Genomic DNA, 16,022 nt, shown 5'->3' with positions numbered 1-16,022 from the left:
GGTGGAGGGTTATTACAGCACTCTGCAGTGTGGGGTAGGGGGTTATTACAGCACTCTGCAGTGTGGGGTAGGGGGTTATTACAGCACTCTGCAGTGTGGGGTGGGGGGTGATTACAGCACTCTTAAGTATGGGGTGGGGGTTATTACAGCATTCTGCAGTGTGGGGTGGAGGGTTATTACAGCACTCTGCAGTGTGGGGTGGAGGGTTATTACAGCACTCTGCAGTGTGGGGTGGAGGGTTATTACAGCACTCTTCAGTGGGGGGTGGGGGTTATTACAGCATTCTGCAGTGTGGGGTGGAGTGTTATTACAGCACTCTGGAGTGTGGGGTGGGGGTTATTACAGCACTCTGCAGTGTGGGGTGGGGGTTATTACAGCATTCTGCAGTGTGGGGTGGAGTATTATCACAGCACTCTGCAGTGTGGGGTAGGGGGTTATTACAGCACTCTGCAGTGTGGGGTGGAGGGTTATTACAGCACTCTGCAGTGTGGGGTGGGGGTTATTACAGCATTCTGCAGTGCGGGGTGGAGGGTTATTACAGCACTCTGCAGGGTGGGGTGGGGGGTTATTACAGCACTCTGCACTGTGGGGTGGGGGTTATTACAGCACTCTGCAGTGTGGGGTGGAGGGTTATTACAGCACTCTGCAGTGTGGGGTGGGGGGTTATTACAGCACTCTTCAGTGTGGGGTGGGGGGTTATTACAGCACTCTGCAGTGTGGGGTGGGGGGTTATTACAGCACTCTGCAGTGTGGGGTGGAGGGTCATTACAGCACACTGCAGGGTGGGGTGGAGGGTTATTACAGCACTCTGCAGTGCGCGGTGGAGGGTTATTACAGCACTCTGCAGTGTGGGGTGGAGGGTTATTACAGCACTCTGCAGTGTGGGGTGGGGGGTTATTACAGTACTCTGCAGTGTGGGGTGGAGGGTTATTACAACACTCTGCAGTGTGGGGTGGGGGGTTATTACAGCGCTCTGCAGTGTGGGGTGGGGGGTTATTACAGCGCTCTGCAGTGTGGGGTGGAGGGTCATTACAGCGCTCTGCAGTGAGGGGTGGAGGGTTATTACAGCACTCTGCAGTGTGGGGTGGGGGGTTATTACAGCACTCTGCAGTGTGGGGTGGAGGGTTATTACAGCACTCTGCAGTGTGGGGTGGAGGGTTATTACAGCACTCTGCAGTTTGGGCTGGGGGGTAATTACAGCACACTGCAGGGTGGGGTGGAGGGTTATTACAGCACTCTGCAGTGTGGGGTGGGGGTTATTACAGCACTCTGCAGTGTGGGGTGGAGGGTTATTACAGCACTCTGCAGTGCGGGGTGGGGGGTTATTACAGCACTCTGCAGTGCGGGCTGGGGGGTAATTACAGCACACTGCAGGGTGGGGTGGAGGGTTATTACAGCACTCTGCAGTGTGGGGTGGGGGGTTATTACAGCACTCTGCAGTGCGGGGTGGGGGGTTATTACAGCACTCTGCAGTGCGGGGTGGGGGGTTATTACAGCACTCTGCAGTGTGGGGTGGAGGGTTATTACAGCACTCTGCAGTGTGCGGTGGAGGGTAATTACAGCACTCTGCAGGGTGGGGGTTATTACAGCACTCTGCAGTGTGGGGTGGGGGGTTATTACAGCACTCTGCAGTGTGGGGTGGGGGGTTATTACAGCACTCTGCAGTGTGGGCTGGGGGGTTATTACAGCACTCTGCACTATGGGGTAGGGGGTTATTACAGCACTCTGCAGTGTGCGGTGGAGGGTTATTACAGCACTCTGCAGTGTGCGGTGGAGGGTTATTACAGCACTCTCCAGTGTGGGGTGGAGGGTTATTACAGCACTCTGCAGTGTGGGGTGGAGGGTTATTACAGCTCTGTGCAGTGTGGGGTGGGAGGTTATTACAGCACTCTGCAGTGAGGGGTGGAGGGTTACTACAGCACTCTGCAGTGTGGGGTGGAGGGTTACTACAGCACCCTGCAGTGTGCGGTGGAGGGTTATTACAGCACTCTGCAGTGTAGGGTGGAGGGTTATTACAGCATTCTGCAGTGTGCGGTGGAGGGTTATTACAGCACTCTGCAGTGAGGGGTGGAGGGTTATTACAGCACTCTGCAGTGTGGGGTGTGGGGTTATTACAGCACTCTGCAGTGTGGGGTGGAGGGTTATTACAGCACTCTGCAGTGTGGGGTGGGGGGTTATTACAGCACTCTGCACTGTGGGGTGGGGGGTTATTACAGCACTCTGCAGTGTGGGGTGGAGGGTTATTACAGCACTCTGCAGTGTGGGGTGGAGGGTTATTACAGCACTCTGCAGTGTGGGATGGAGGGTTATTACAGCGCTCTGCAGTGTGGGGTGGAGGGTTATTACAGCACTCTGCAGTGTGGGGTGGAGGGTCATTACAGCACTCTGCAGTGTGGGGTGGAGGGTCATTACAGCACTCTGCAGTGTGGGGTGGAGGGTTATTACAGCACTCTGCAGTGTGGGGTTGGGGGATATTACAGCACTCTGAAGTGGGGTGGAGGGTCATTACAGCACTCTGCAGTGTGGGGTGGAGGGTTATTACAGCACTCTGCAGTGTGGGGTGGAGGGTTATTACAGCACTCTGCAGAGTGGGGTGGAGGGTTATTACAGCACTCTGCAGTGTGGGGTGGAGGGTTATTACAGCACTCTGCAGTGTGGGGTGGAGGGTTATTACAGCACTCTGCATTAAGGGGTGGGGGGTTATTACAGCACTCTGCAGTGTGGCGTGGAGGGTTATTACAGCACTCTGCAGTGTGGCGTGGAGGGTTATTACAGCACTCTGCAGTGTGGGGTGGAGGGTTATTACAGCACTCTGCAGTGTGGGGTGGGGGGTTATTACAGCACTCTTCAGTGTGGGGTGGAGGGTTATTACAGCACTCTGCAGTGTGGGGTGGAGGGTTATTACAGCACTCTGCAGTGAGGGGTGGAGGGTTATTACAGCACTCTGCAGTGTGGGGTGTGGGGTTATTACAGCACTCTGCAGTGTGGGGTGGGGGGTTATTACAGCACTCTGCAGTGTGGGGTGGAGGGTTATTACAGCACTCTGCAGTGTGGGGTGGGGGGGTTATTACAGCACTCTGCAGTGTGGGGTGGAGGGTTATTACAGCACTCTGCAGTGTGGGGTTGGGGGTTATTACAGCACTCTGCAGTGTGGGGTGGGGGGTTATTACAGCACTCTTCAGTGTGGGGTGGGGGGTTATTACAGCACTCTTCAGTGTGGGGTGGGGGGTTATTACAGCACTCTTCAGTGTGGGGTGGGGGGTTATTACAGCACTCTGCAGTGTGGGGTGGAGGGTTATTACAGCACTCTGCACTGTGGGGTGGAGGGTTATTACAGCACTCTGCAGTGTGGGGTGGAGGGTTATTACAGCACTCTGCAGTGTGGGGTGGGGGTTATTACAGCACTCTGCAGTGTGGGGTGGAGGGTTATTACAGCACTCTGCAGTGTGGGGTGGGGGGTTATTACAGCACTCTTCAGTGTGGGGTGGGGGGTTATTACAGCACTCTGCAGTGTGAGGTGGAGGGTTATTACAGCACTCTGCACTGTGGGGTGGGGGTTATTACAGCACTCTGCAGTGTGGGGTGGAGGGTTATTACAGCACTCTGCAGTGTGGGGTGGGGGGTTATTACAGCACTCTTCAGTGTGGGGTGGGGGGTTATTACAGCATTCTGCAGTGTGGGGTGGGGGGTTATTACAGCACTCTGCACTGTGGGGTAGAGGGTTATTACAGCATTCTGCAGTGTGGGGTGGGGGGTTATTACAGCACTCTGCAGTGTGGGGTGGGGGGTTATTACAGCACTCTGCAGTGTGGGGTGGGGGGTTATTACAGCACTCTTCAGTGTGGGGTGGGGGGTTATTACAGCACTCTTCAGTGTGGGGTGGGGGGTTATTACAGCACTCTGCAGTGTGGGGTGGAGGGTTATTACAGCACTCTGCACTGTGGGGTGGGGGTTATTACAGCACTCTGCAGTGTGGGGTGGAGGGTTATTACAGCACTCTGCAGTGTGGGGTGGGGGGTTATTACAGCACTCTTCAGTGTGGGGTGGGGGGTTATTACAGCATTCTGCAGTGTGGGGTGGGGGGTTATTACAGCACTCTGCACTGTGGGGTAGAGGGTTATTACAGCATTCTGCAGTGTGGGGTGGAGGGTTATTACAGCACTCTGCAGTGTGGGGTGGAGGGTTATTACAGCACTCTTCAGTGTGGGGTGGGGGGTTATTACAGCACTCTGCAGTGTGGGGTGGGGGGCTATTACAGCACTCTGCAGTGTGGGGTGGAGGGTCATTACAGCACACTGCAGGGTGGGGTGGAGGGTTATTACAGCACTCTGCAGGGTAGGGTGGGGGGTTATTACAGTACTCTGCAGTGTGGGGTGGAGGGTTATTACAACACTCTGCAGTGTGGGGTGGGGGGTTATTACAGCGCTCTGCAGTGTGGGGTGGGGGGTTATTACAGCGCTCTGCAGTGTGGGGTGGGGGGTCATTACAGCGCTCTGCAGCGTGGGGTGGAGGGTTATTACAGCACTCTGCAGTGTGGGGTGGGGGGTTATTACAGCACTCTGCAGTGTGGGGTGGAGGGTTATTACAGCACTCTGCAGTGTGGGGTGGGGGGTTATTACAGCACTCTGCAGTTTGGGCTGGGGGGTAATTACAGCACACTGCAGGGTGGGGTGGAGGGTTATTACAGCACTCTGCAGTGTGGGGTGGGGGGTTATTACAGCACTCTGCAGTGAGGGGTGGAGGGTTATTACAGCACTCTGCAGTGTGGGGTGTGGGGTTATTACAGCACTCTGCAGTGTGGGGTGGAGGGTTATTACAGCACTCTGCAGTGTGGGGTGGGGGGTTATTACAGCACTCTGCACTGTGGGGTGGGGGGTTATTACAGCACTCTGCAGTGTGGGGTGGAGGGTTATTACAGCACTCTGCAGTGTGGGGTGGAGGGTTATTACAGCACTCTGCAGTGTGGGGTGGAGGGTTATTACAGCACTCTGCAGTGTGGGGTGGGGGGTTATTACAGCACTCTGCAGTGTGGGGTGGAGGGTTATTACAGCACTCTGCAGTGTGGGGTGGAGGGTTATTACAGCACTCTGCAGTGTGGGGTGGAGGGTTATTACAGCACTCTGCAGTGTGGGGTGGAGGGTTATTACAGCACTCTGCAGTGTGGGGTGGAGGGTTATTACAGCACTCTGCAGTGTGGGGTGAAGGGTTATTACAGCACTCTGCAGGGTGGGGTGGAGGGTTATTACAGCACTCTGCAGTGTGGGGTGGAGGGTTATTACAGCACTCTGCAGTGTGGGGTGGAGGGTTATTACAGCACTCTGCAGTGTAGGGTGGGGGGTTATTACAGCACTCTGCAGTGTGGGGTGGAGGGTTATTACAGCACTCTGCAGTGTGGGGTGGAGGGTTATTACAGCACTCTGCACTGTGGGGTAGGGGGTTATTACAGCACTCTGCACTGTGGGGTGGAGGGTTATTACAGCACTCTGCACTGTGGGGTGGAGGGTTATTACAGCACTCTGCACTGTGGGGTGGAGGGTTATTACAGCACTCTGCAGTGTGGTGTGGAGGGTTATTACAGCACTCTGCAGTGTGGGGTGGAGGGTTATTACAGCACTCTGCAGTGTGGGGTGGAGGGTTATTACAGCACTCTGCAGTGTGGGGTGGAGGGTTATTACAGCACTCTGCAGTGTGGGGTGGAGGGTTATTACAGCACTCTGCAGTGTGGGGTGGAGGGTTATTACAGCACTCTGCAGTGTGGGGTGGAGGGTTATTACAGCACTCTGCAGTGTGGGGTGAAGGGTTATTACAGCACTCTGCAGTGTGGGGTGGAGGGTTATTACAGCACTCTGCAGGGTGGGGTGGAGGGTTATTACAGCGCTCTGCAGTGTGGGGTGGAGGGTTATTACAGCGCTCTGAGGTGTGGGGTGGAGGGTTATTACAGCACTCTGCAGTGTGGGGTGGGGGGTTATTACAGCACTCTGCAGTGTGGGGTGGAGGGGGTTGTTGCAGCACTCTGCAGTGTGGGGTGGAGGGGGTTGTTGCAGCACTCTGCAGTGTGGTGTGGAGGGTTAATACAGCACTCTGCAGTGTGGGGTGGAGAGTTACTACAGCACTCTGCAGTGTGCGGTGGAGGGCTATTACAGCACTCTGCAGTGTGGTGTGGAGGGTTATTACAGCACTCTGCAGTGTGGGGTGGAGAGTTACTACAGCACTCTGCACTGTGGGGTGGAGGGTTATTACAGCACTCTGCACTGTGGGGTGGAGGGTTATTACAGCACTCTGCACTGTGGGGTGGAGGGTTATTACAGCAATCTGCAGTGTGGGGTGGAGGGTTATTACAGCACTCTGCAGTGTGGGGTGGAGGGTTATTACAGCACTCTGCAGTGTGGGGTGGAGGGTTATTACAGCACTCTGCAGCGTGGGGTGGAGGGTTATTACAGCACTCTGCAGCGTGGGGCGGAGGGTTATTACAGCACTCTGCAGCGTGGGGCGGAGAGTTATTACAGCACTCTGCAGTGTGGGGTGGAGGGTTATTACAGCACTCTGCAGTGTGGGGTGGAGGGTTATTACAGCACTCTGCAGCGTGGGGCGGAGGGTTATTACAGCACTCTGCAGCGTGGGGCGGAGGGTTATTACAGCACTCTGCAGCGTGGGGCGGAGAGTTATTACAGCACTCTGCAGTGTGGGGTGGAGGGTTATTACAGCACTCTGCAGTGGGGGTGGGGGGTTATTACAGCAGTCTGCAGTGTGGGGTGGAGGGTTATTACAGCACTCTGCAGTGTGGGGTGGAGGGTTATTACAGCACTCTGCAGTGTGGGGTGGGGGGTTATTACAGCACTCTGCAGTGTGGGGTGGAGGGTTATTACAGCACTCTGCAGTGTGGGGTGGGGGGTTATTACAGCACTCTGCAGTGTGGGGTGGAGGGTTATTACAGCACTCTGCAGTGTGGGGTGGAGGGTTATTACAGCACTCTGCAGTGTGGGGTGGGGGGTTATTACAGCACTCTGCAGTGTGGGGTGGAGGGTTATTACAGCACTCTGCAGTGTGGGGTGGAGGGTTATTACAGCACTCTGCAGTGTGGGGTGGGGGGTTATTACAGCACTCTGCAGTGTGGGGTGGGGGGTTATTGCAGCACTCTGCAGTGTGGGGTGGAGGGTTATTACAGCACTCTGCAGTGTGGGGTGGAGGGTTATTACAGTACTCTGCAGTGTGGGGTGGAGGGTTATTACAGCACTCTGCAGTGGGGGTGGGGGGTTATTACAGCAGTCTGCAGTGTGGGGTGGAGGGTTATTACAGCACTCTGCAGTGTGGGGTGGAGGGTTATTACAGCACTCTGCAGTGTGGGGTGGGGGGTTATTACAGCACTCTGCAGTGTGGGGTGGAGGGTTATTACAGCACTCTGCAGTGTGGGGTGGGGGGTTATTACAGCACTCTGCAGTGTGGGGTGGAGGGTTATTACAGCACTCTGCAGTGTGGGGTGGAGGGTTATTACAGCACTCTGCAGTGTGGGGTGGGGGGTTATTACAGCACTCTGCAGTGTGGGGTGGAGGGTTATTACAGCACTCTGCAGTGTGGGGTGGAGGGTTATTACAGCACTCTGCAGTGTGGGGTGGGGGGTTATTACAGCACTCTGCAGTGTGGGGTGGGGGGTTATTGCAGCACTCTGCAGTGTGGGGTGGAGGGTTATTACAGCACTCTGCAGTGTGGGGTGGAGGGTTATTACAGTACTCTGCAGTGTGGGGTGGAGGGTTATTACAGCACTCTGTAGTGTGGGGTGGGGGGTTATTACAGCACTCTGTAGTGTGGGGTGGGGGGTTATTACAGCACTCTGCAGTGTGGGGTGGAGGGTTATTACGGCACTATGCAGTGTGGGGTGGAGGGTTATTACGGCACTCTGTAGTGAGGGGTGGAGGGTTATTACAGCACTCTGCAGTGAGGGGTGGAGGGTTATTACAGCACTCTGCAGTGTGGGGTCGAGGGTTAAAACAGCGCTCTGCAGTGTGGGGTGGGGGGTTATTACAGCACTCTGCAGTGTGGGGTGGAGGGTTATTACAGCACTCTGCAGTGTGGGGTGGAGGGTTATTACAGCACTCTGCAGTGTGGGGTGGGGGGTTATTACAGCACTCTGCAGTGTGGGGTGGAGGGTTATTACAGCGCTCTGCAGTGTGTGGTGGAGGGTTATTACAGCACTCTGCAGTGTGGGGTGGAGGGTTATTACAGCACTCTGCAGTGTGGGGTAGGGGGTTATTACAGCACTCTGCAGTGTGGGGTAGGGGGTTATTACAGCACTCTGCAGTGTGGGGTAGGGGGTTATTACAGCACTCTGCAGGGTGGGGTGGGGGGTTATTACAGCACTCTGCAGAGTGGGGTGGAGGGTTATTACAGCACTCTGCAGTGTGGGGTGGAGGGTTATTACAGCACTCTGCAGTGTGGGGTGGAGGGTTATTACAGCACTCTGCAGTGTGGGGTAGGAGGTTATTACAGCACTCTGCAGGGTGGGGTGGGGGGATATTACAGCACTCTGCAGAGTGGGGTGGAGGGTTATTACAGCACTCTGCAGTGTGGGGTGGAGGGTTATTACAGCAGTCTGCAGTGTGGGGTAGGGGGTTATTACAGCACTCTGCAGGGTGGGGTGGGGGGTTATTACAGCACTCTGCAGGGTGGGGTGGGGGGTTATTACAGCACTCTGCAGAGTGGGGTGGAGGGTTATTACAGCACTCTGCAGTGTGGGGTGGAGGGTTATTACAGCAGTCTGCAGAGTGGGGTGGGGGGTTATTACAGCACTCTGCAGTGTGGGGTGGGGGGTTATTACAGCACTCTGCAGTGTGGGGTGGAGGGTTATTACAGCACTCTGCAGTGTGGGGTAGGGGGTTATTACAGCACTCTGCAGTGTGGGGTGGGGGGTTATTACAGCACTCTGCAGGGTGGGGTGGGGGGTTATTACAGCACTCTGCAGAGTGGGGTGGAGGGTTATTACAGCACTCTGCAGTGTGGGGTGGAGGGTTATTACAGCACTCTGCAGTGTGGGGTGGAGGGTTATTACAGCACTCTGCAGTGTGGGGTAGGAGGTTATTACAGAACTCTGCAGGGTGGGGTAGGAGGTTATTACAGCACTCTGCAGGGTGGGGTGGGGGGATATTACAGCACTCTGCAGTGTGGGGTAGGGGGTTATTACAGCACTCTGCAGAGTGGGGTGGAGGGTTATTACAGCACTCTGCAGTGTGGGGTGGAGGGTTATTACAGCACTCTGCAGTGTGGGGTAGGGGGTTATTACAGCACTCTGCAGGGTGGGGTGGGGGTTATTACAGCACTCTGCAGTGTGGGGTAGGGGGTTATTACAGCACTCTGCAGAGTGGGGTGGAGGGTTATTACAGCACTCTGCAGTGTGGGGTGGAGGGTTATTACAGCACTCTGCAGTGTGGGGTAGGAGGTTATTACAGCACTCTGCAGTGTGGGGTAGGAGGTTATTACAGCACTCTGCAGGATGGGGTGGGGGGATATTACAGCACTCTGCAGTGTGGGGTAGGGGGTTATTACAGCACTCTGCAGAGTGGGGTGGAGGGTTATTACAGCACTCTGCAGTGTGGGGTGGAGGGTTATTACAGCACTCTGCAGTGTGGGGTAGGGGGTTATTACAGCACTCTGCAGGGTGGGGTGGGGGGATATTACAGCACTCTGCAGTGTGGGGTAGGGAGTTATTACAGCACTCTGCAGAGTGGGGTGGAGGGTTATTACAGCACTCTGCAGTGTGGGGTGGAGGGTTATTACAGCACTCTGCAGTGTGGGGTAGGGGGTTATTACAGCACTCTGCAGGGTGGGGTGGGGGGTTATTACAGCACTCTGCAGGGTGGGGTGGGGGGTTATTACAGCACTCTGCAGAGTGGGGTGGAGGGTTATTACAGCACTCTGCAGTGTGGGGTGGAGGGTTATTACAGCAGTCTGCAGTGTGGGGTGGGGGTTATTACAGCACTCTGCAGTGTGGGGTGGGGGGTTATTACAGCACTCTGCAGTGTGGGGTGGGGGTTATTACAGCACTCTGCAGTGTGGGGTGGGGGGTTATTACAGCACTCTGCAGGGTGGGGTGGGGGGTTATTACAGCACTCTGCAGGGTGGGGTGGGGGGTTATTACAGCACTCTGCAGTGTGGGGTGGTGGTTATTACAGCACTCTGCAGTGTGGGGTGGGGGGTTATTACAGCACTCTGCAAGGTGGGGTGGAGGGTTATTACAGCACTCTGCAGTGTGAGGTGGAGGGTTATTACAGCACTCTGCAGTGTGGGGTGGGGGGTTATTACAGCACTCTGCAGTGCGGGGTAGGGGGTTATTACAGCACTCTGCAGTGCGGGGTGGAGGGTTATTACAGCACTCTGCAGTGCGGGGTGGGGGGTTATTACAGCACTCTGCAGTGTAGGGTGGAGGGTTATTACAGCACTCTGCAGTGTGGGGTGGAGGGTTATTACAGCACTCTGCAGTGTGGGGTGGGGGTTATTACAGCAGTCTGCAGTGTGGGGTAGGGGGTTATTACAGCACTCTGCAGTGTGGGTTGGAGGGTTATTACTGCACTCTGCAGTGGGGGGTTATTACAGCACTCTGCAGTGTGGGGTGGGGGGTTATTACAGCACTCTGCAGTGTGGGGTGGGGGGTTATTACAGCACTCTGCAGTGTGGGGTGGAGGGTTATTACAGCACTCTGCAGTGTGGGGTGGAGGGTTATTACAGCACTCTGCAGTGTGGGGTGGAGGGTTATTACAGCACTCTGCAGTGTGGGGTGGAGGGTTATTACAGCACTCTGCAGTGTGGGGTGGGGGGTTATTACAGCACTCTGCAGTGTGGGGTAGGGGGTTATTACAGCACTCTGCAGTGTGGGGTGGAGGGTCATTACAGCACTCTGCAGTGTGGGGTAGAGGGCTATTACAGTACTCTGCAGTGTGGGGTGGAGGGTTATTACAGCACTCTGCAGGGTGGGGTGGAGGGTTATTACAGCACTCTGCAGGGTGGGGTGGAGGGTTATTACAGCACTCTGCAGTGTGGGGTAGAGGGCTATTACAGTACTCTGCAGTGTGGGGTGGAGGGTTATTACAGCACTCTGCAGTGTGGGGTGGAGGGTCATTACAGCACTCTGCAGTGAGGGGTGGAGGGTTATTACAGCACTCTGCAGTATGGGTGGAGGGTTATTACAGCACTCTGCAGTGTGGGGTGGAGGGTCATTACAGCACTCTGCAGTGTGGGGTGGAGGTTTATTACAGTACTCTGCAGTGTGGGGTAGAGGGTTATTACAGCACTCTGCAGTGTGGGGTAGAGGGTTATTACAGCACTCTGCAGTGTGGGGTGGAGGGTCATTACAGCACTCTGCAGTGTGGGGTGGAGGGTTATTACAGCACTCTGCAGTGTGGGGTGGGGGGTTATTACAGCACTCTGCAGGGTGGGGTGGAGGGTTATTACAGCACTCTGCAGTGTGAGGTGAAGGGGGTTATTACAGTACTCTGCAGGGTGGGGTAGAGGGTTATTACAGTACTCTGCAGTGTGGGGTGGAGGGTCATTACAGCACTCTGCAGTGTGGGTTGGAGGGTCATTACAGCACTCTGCAGTGTGGGGTGGAGGGTTATTACAGCACTCTGCAGTGTGGGGTGGAGGGTTATTACAGCACTCTGCAGTGTGGGGTGGAGGGTTATTACAGCACTCTGCAGTGTGGGGTGGAGGGTTATTACAGCACTCTGCAGTGTGGGGTGGAGGGTTATTACAGCACTCTGCAGTGTGGGATGGGGGGTTATTACAGCACTCTGCAGTGTGGGGTGGGGGGTTAATACAGCACTCTGCAGTGTGGGGTGGAGGCTTATTACAGCACTCTGCAGTGTGGGGTGGAGGCTTATTACAGCACTCTGCAGTGTGGGGTGGAGGGTTATTACAGCACTCTGGGGTGGGGGGTTATTACATCACTCTGCAGTGAGGGGTGGGGGGTTATTACAGCACTCTGCAGTGTGGGGTGGGGGTTATTACAGCACTCTGCAGTGTGGGGTGGAGGGTTATTACAGCACTCTGCAGTGAGGGGTGGGGGGTTATTACAGCACTCTGCAGTGTGGGGTGGGGGTTATTACAGCACTCTGCAGTGTGGGGTGGGGGGTTATTACAGCACTCTGCAGTGTGGGGTGGGGGTTATTACAGCACTCTGCAGTGAGGGGTGGGGGGTTATTACAGCACTCTGCAGTGTGGGGTGGGGGTTATTACAGCACTCTGCAGTGTGGGGTGTGGGGCTATTACAGCACTCTGCAGTGTGGGGTGGGGGGTTATTACAGCACTCTGCAGTGTGGGGTGGGGGGTTATTACAGCACTCTACAGTGTGGGGCGGAGGGGTATTACAGCACTCTGCAGTGTGGGGTGGAGGGTTATTACAGTATTCTGCAGTGTGGGGTGGAGGGTTATTACAGCACTCTGCAGGGTGGGGTGGAGGGTTATTATAGCACTCTGCAGTGTGGGGTGGAGGGTTATTACAGCACTCTGCAGTGTGGGGTGGAGGGGTATTACAGCACTCTGCAGTGTGGGGTGGGGGGTTATTACAGCACTCTGCAGTGTGGGGTGGGGGGTTATTACAGCACTCTGCAGTGTGGGGTGGAGGGTTATTACAGCACTCTGCAGTGTGGGGTGGAGGGGTATTACAGCACTCTGCAGTGTGGGGTGGGGGGTTATTACAGCACTCTGCAGTGTGGGGTGGAGGGTTATTACAGCACTCTGCAGGGTGGGGTGGAGGGTTATTACAGCACTCTGCAGTGTGGGGTGGAGGGTTATTACAGCACTCTGCAGTGTGGGGTGGGGGTTATTACAGCACTCTGCAGTGTGGGGTGGAGGGTTATTACAGCACTCTGCAGGGTGGGGTGGAGGGTTATTACAGCACTCTACAGTGTGGGGTGGGGGGTTATTACAGCACTCTGCAGTGTGGGGTGGGGGGTTATTACAGCACTCTGCAGTGTGGGGTGGAGGGTTATTACAGCACTCTGCAGTGTGGGGTGGAGGGGTATTACAGCACTCTGCAGTGTGGGGTGGAGGGGTATTACAGCACTCTGCAGTGTGGGGTGGAGGGGTATTACAGCACTCTGCAGTGTGGGGTGGAGTGGTATTACAGCACTCTGCAGTGTGGGGTGGAGGGTTATTACAGCACTCTGCAGGGTGGGGTGGAGGGTTATTACAGCACTCTGCAGTGTGGGGTGGAGGGTTATTACAGCACTCTGCAGTGTGGGGTGGAGGGGTATTACAGCACTCTGCAGTGTGGGGTGGAGGGGTATTACAGCACTCTGCAGTGTGGGGTGGGGGTTTATTACAGCACTCTGCAGTGTGGGGTGGGGGTTATTACAGCACTCTGCAGGGTGGGGTGGAGGGTTATTACAGCACTCTGCAGTGTGGGGTGGAGGGTCATTACAGCACTCTGCAGTGTGGGGTGGAGGGTCATTACAGCGCTCTGCAGTGTGGGGTGGAGGGTTATTACAGCACTCTGCAGTGTGGGGTGGAGGGTTATTACAGCACTCTGCAGTGTGGGGTGGAGGGTTATTACAGCACTCTGCAGTGTGGGGTGGAGGGTTATTACAGCACTCTGCAGTGTGGGGTGGAGAGTTATTATAGCACTCTGCAGTGTGGGGTGGGGGGTTATTACAGCACTCTGCAGTGTGGGGTGGAGAGTTATTATAGCACTCTGCAGTGTGGGGTGGAGAGTTATTATAGCACTCTGCAGTGTGGGGTGGAGGGTCATTACAGCACTCTGCAGTGTGGGGTGGAGAGTTATTACAGCACTCTGCAGTGTGGGGTGGAGGGTTATTACAGCACTCTGCAGTGTGGGGTGGAGGGTCATTACAGCACTCTGCAGTGTGGGGTGGAGGGTCATTACAGCGCTCTGCAGTGTGGGGTGGAGGGTTATTACAGCACTCTGCAGTGTGGGGTGGAGGGTTATTACAGCACTCTGCAGTGTGGGGTGGAGGGTTATTACAGCACTCTGCAGTGTGGGGTGGAGGGTTATTACAGCACTCTGCAGTGTGGGGTGGAGAGTTATTATAGCACTCTGCAGTGTGGGGTGGAGGGTCATTACAGCACTCTGCAGTGTGGGGTGGAGAGTTATTACAGCACTCTGCAGGGTGGGGTGGAGGGTTATTACAGCACTCTGCAGTGTGGGGTGGAGGGTCATTACAGCACTCTGCAGTGTGGGGTGGAGGGTCATTACAGCGCTCTGCAGTGTGGGGTGGAGGGTTATTACAGCACTCTGCAGTGTGGGGTGGAGGGTTATTACAGCACTCTGCAGTGTGGGGTGGAGGGTTATTACAGCACTCTGCAGTGTGGGGTGGAGGGTTATTACAGCACTCTGCAGTGTGGGGTGGAGAGTTATTATAGCACTCTGCAGTGTGGGGTGGGGGGTTATTACAGCACTCTGCAGTGTGGGGTGGAGAGTTATTATAGCACTCTGCAGTGTGGGGTGGAGAGTTATTATAGCACTCTGCAGTGTGGGGTGGAGGGTCATTACAGCACTCTGCAGTGTGGGGTGGAGAGTTATTACAGCACTCTGCAGTGTGGGGTGGAGAGTTATTACAGCACTCTGCAGTGTGGGGGCGCGTTTTGCCGCCATCCCTCAGTCTCCCCCTGTCCCCTCACCTGTGGTCCTGTCCTCTGTGAAGGTCAGCATTAGTCCAGTGGGGTAGGAGACATTCAGGGCCTGGACTGCTGGGACTTGCACTGGTTTCGCGGCTGCTGTTGCTGGTGGAGTAACTGGTTCAATCTAAATAAATGACAGCGGAGTCACCGTCCCCGGTCATTGTGGTGGACTCAGCTCTGTCTTGTAAGGGGCACGTCCTCACCTTCACCTCTGGGGTCTTCGGCGTCTCCTCCACTGCTGGGACCTGAGGCGTCTTCACTCGGGCAGCTCGGGGGGATTTTCCTCGAGGGGACTTTCGGCCTTTCCCAGAGGAAGGTGGGGGAGGCTGAGGTGGTGGTGCTGGGATGACGCTGGGGGTGAGGACCGACGGGATCGTCAGCATGGCCTCCAGCTCTGGATCTTTCTCCTCTGTGCCGGGAGTAACGTCAGTAAATATCAGGAGCCAATGCAAAGTGTAAGGCAGACGTCCGGCTGCGGCCGTCACACCCTGGAGACCGCAGCCGCGAGGGTCTGCCTCATCAGGACACCGCCATGTCCGGTGACTCCAGCTCCGCTGCAATGTCTGCTGGGGTCTACGGGAGTCCTACAGAAGTCTCCCCATTACTAATAGCACCATCAAATCTACATGTGAAACTCATCACCCCGATGGCATCACATGCTCAGGGTCCCAGTCCTGTCCTAGCTCTAGCTTCCTCCTCCATGCTTTATACTGCAGTTCTGCTTGCTGTGTATACTGCAGACAAGCTCAGCAGGAAGTAAAGGACTAATTACCTGGTCCGCGTCCGGAGGGGCCGTAGTGACTCAGTGATAGCCGGATCCCACTGTGCAGAATGGCTGAAAATGACCCAAAATCGCTGAGGGCCGGACCCTCAGACGCCGGACTCTCTGCAGAGGAGGTCACAGTGTCAGTATCTGCTCCTGTAGATTATACCGCTATTACTGCACCGTGGTGCTGACCGCGCTCCTCCTCACCACCACCACGGGGCGCCTTCCTTGGATTGACAACATGCACCAGGAATTCATGGCCGTCTTTTAGTATCTTCACTTTCACATAGTTGGAACCTACAAAAACAACGATGAGCGAAAATCACTGGACCTAAGGGGCTTCACCGCCACCAGAATGGTCAGGACGGAGGTCCACCAGCTCGGATCAGGTCAGAAGGAAGCGCACAGGGGAGCGAGTGCGACCCCCGCACCCACCCGTCCTCGAGATCACTGGGGTCCCTCTCATGCCTTGTCATCTGAGCTCAACTTACCTTTCTCAAACTGTGTGTGCTCCACCTGAATCTGTCCTCCATCTGTGGGGAAGAGACAGCGACAGCCCCCCGAAACCTGGATCAGATCGTCTCCCGTGTCATAACCGATGAACTGAGCGAAGAATCACAGACCCACAATC

General features: G+C 55.6%; 1 protein-coding gene across 1 annotated transcript in view; it reads right to left on the bottom strand.

The window, feature by feature from the left end:
- Positions 1-16,022, bottom strand: part of SPAG17 (sperm associated antigen 17) — a 531,742-nt gene that overhangs the window by 90,011 nt on the left and 425,709 nt on the right. Inside the window, exons 21-25 of the mRNA XM_073668734.1 lie at positions 15,883-15,994; positions 15,584-15,688; positions 15,398-15,511; positions 14,829-15,034; positions 14,626-14,749 (exon numbers count right to left, since the gene is read on the bottom strand). Of these exons, the coding sequence (XP_073524835.1) occupies positions 14,626-14,749; positions 14,829-15,034; positions 15,398-15,511; positions 15,584-15,688; positions 15,883-15,994 (661 nt within the window). The remainder of the gene's footprint in view (positions 1-14,625; positions 14,750-14,828; positions 15,035-15,397; positions 15,512-15,583; positions 15,689-15,882; positions 15,995-16,022) is intronic.

The sequence above is a fragment of the Phyllobates terribilis genome, unplaced genomic scaffold, assembly GCF_046119375.1.
Source record: "Phyllobates terribilis strain yellow unplaced genomic scaffold, ASM4611937v1 Scaffold_2__4_contigs__length_985480577, whole genome shotgun sequence".
In the NCBI taxonomy this organism is placed as follows: domain Eukaryota; kingdom Metazoa; phylum Chordata; class Amphibia; order Anura; family Dendrobatidae; genus Phyllobates; species Phyllobates terribilis.
The sequence above is the reverse complement of the archived record's forward strand: the minus strand, read 5'-3'. Positions and strand labels throughout refer to the sequence as shown.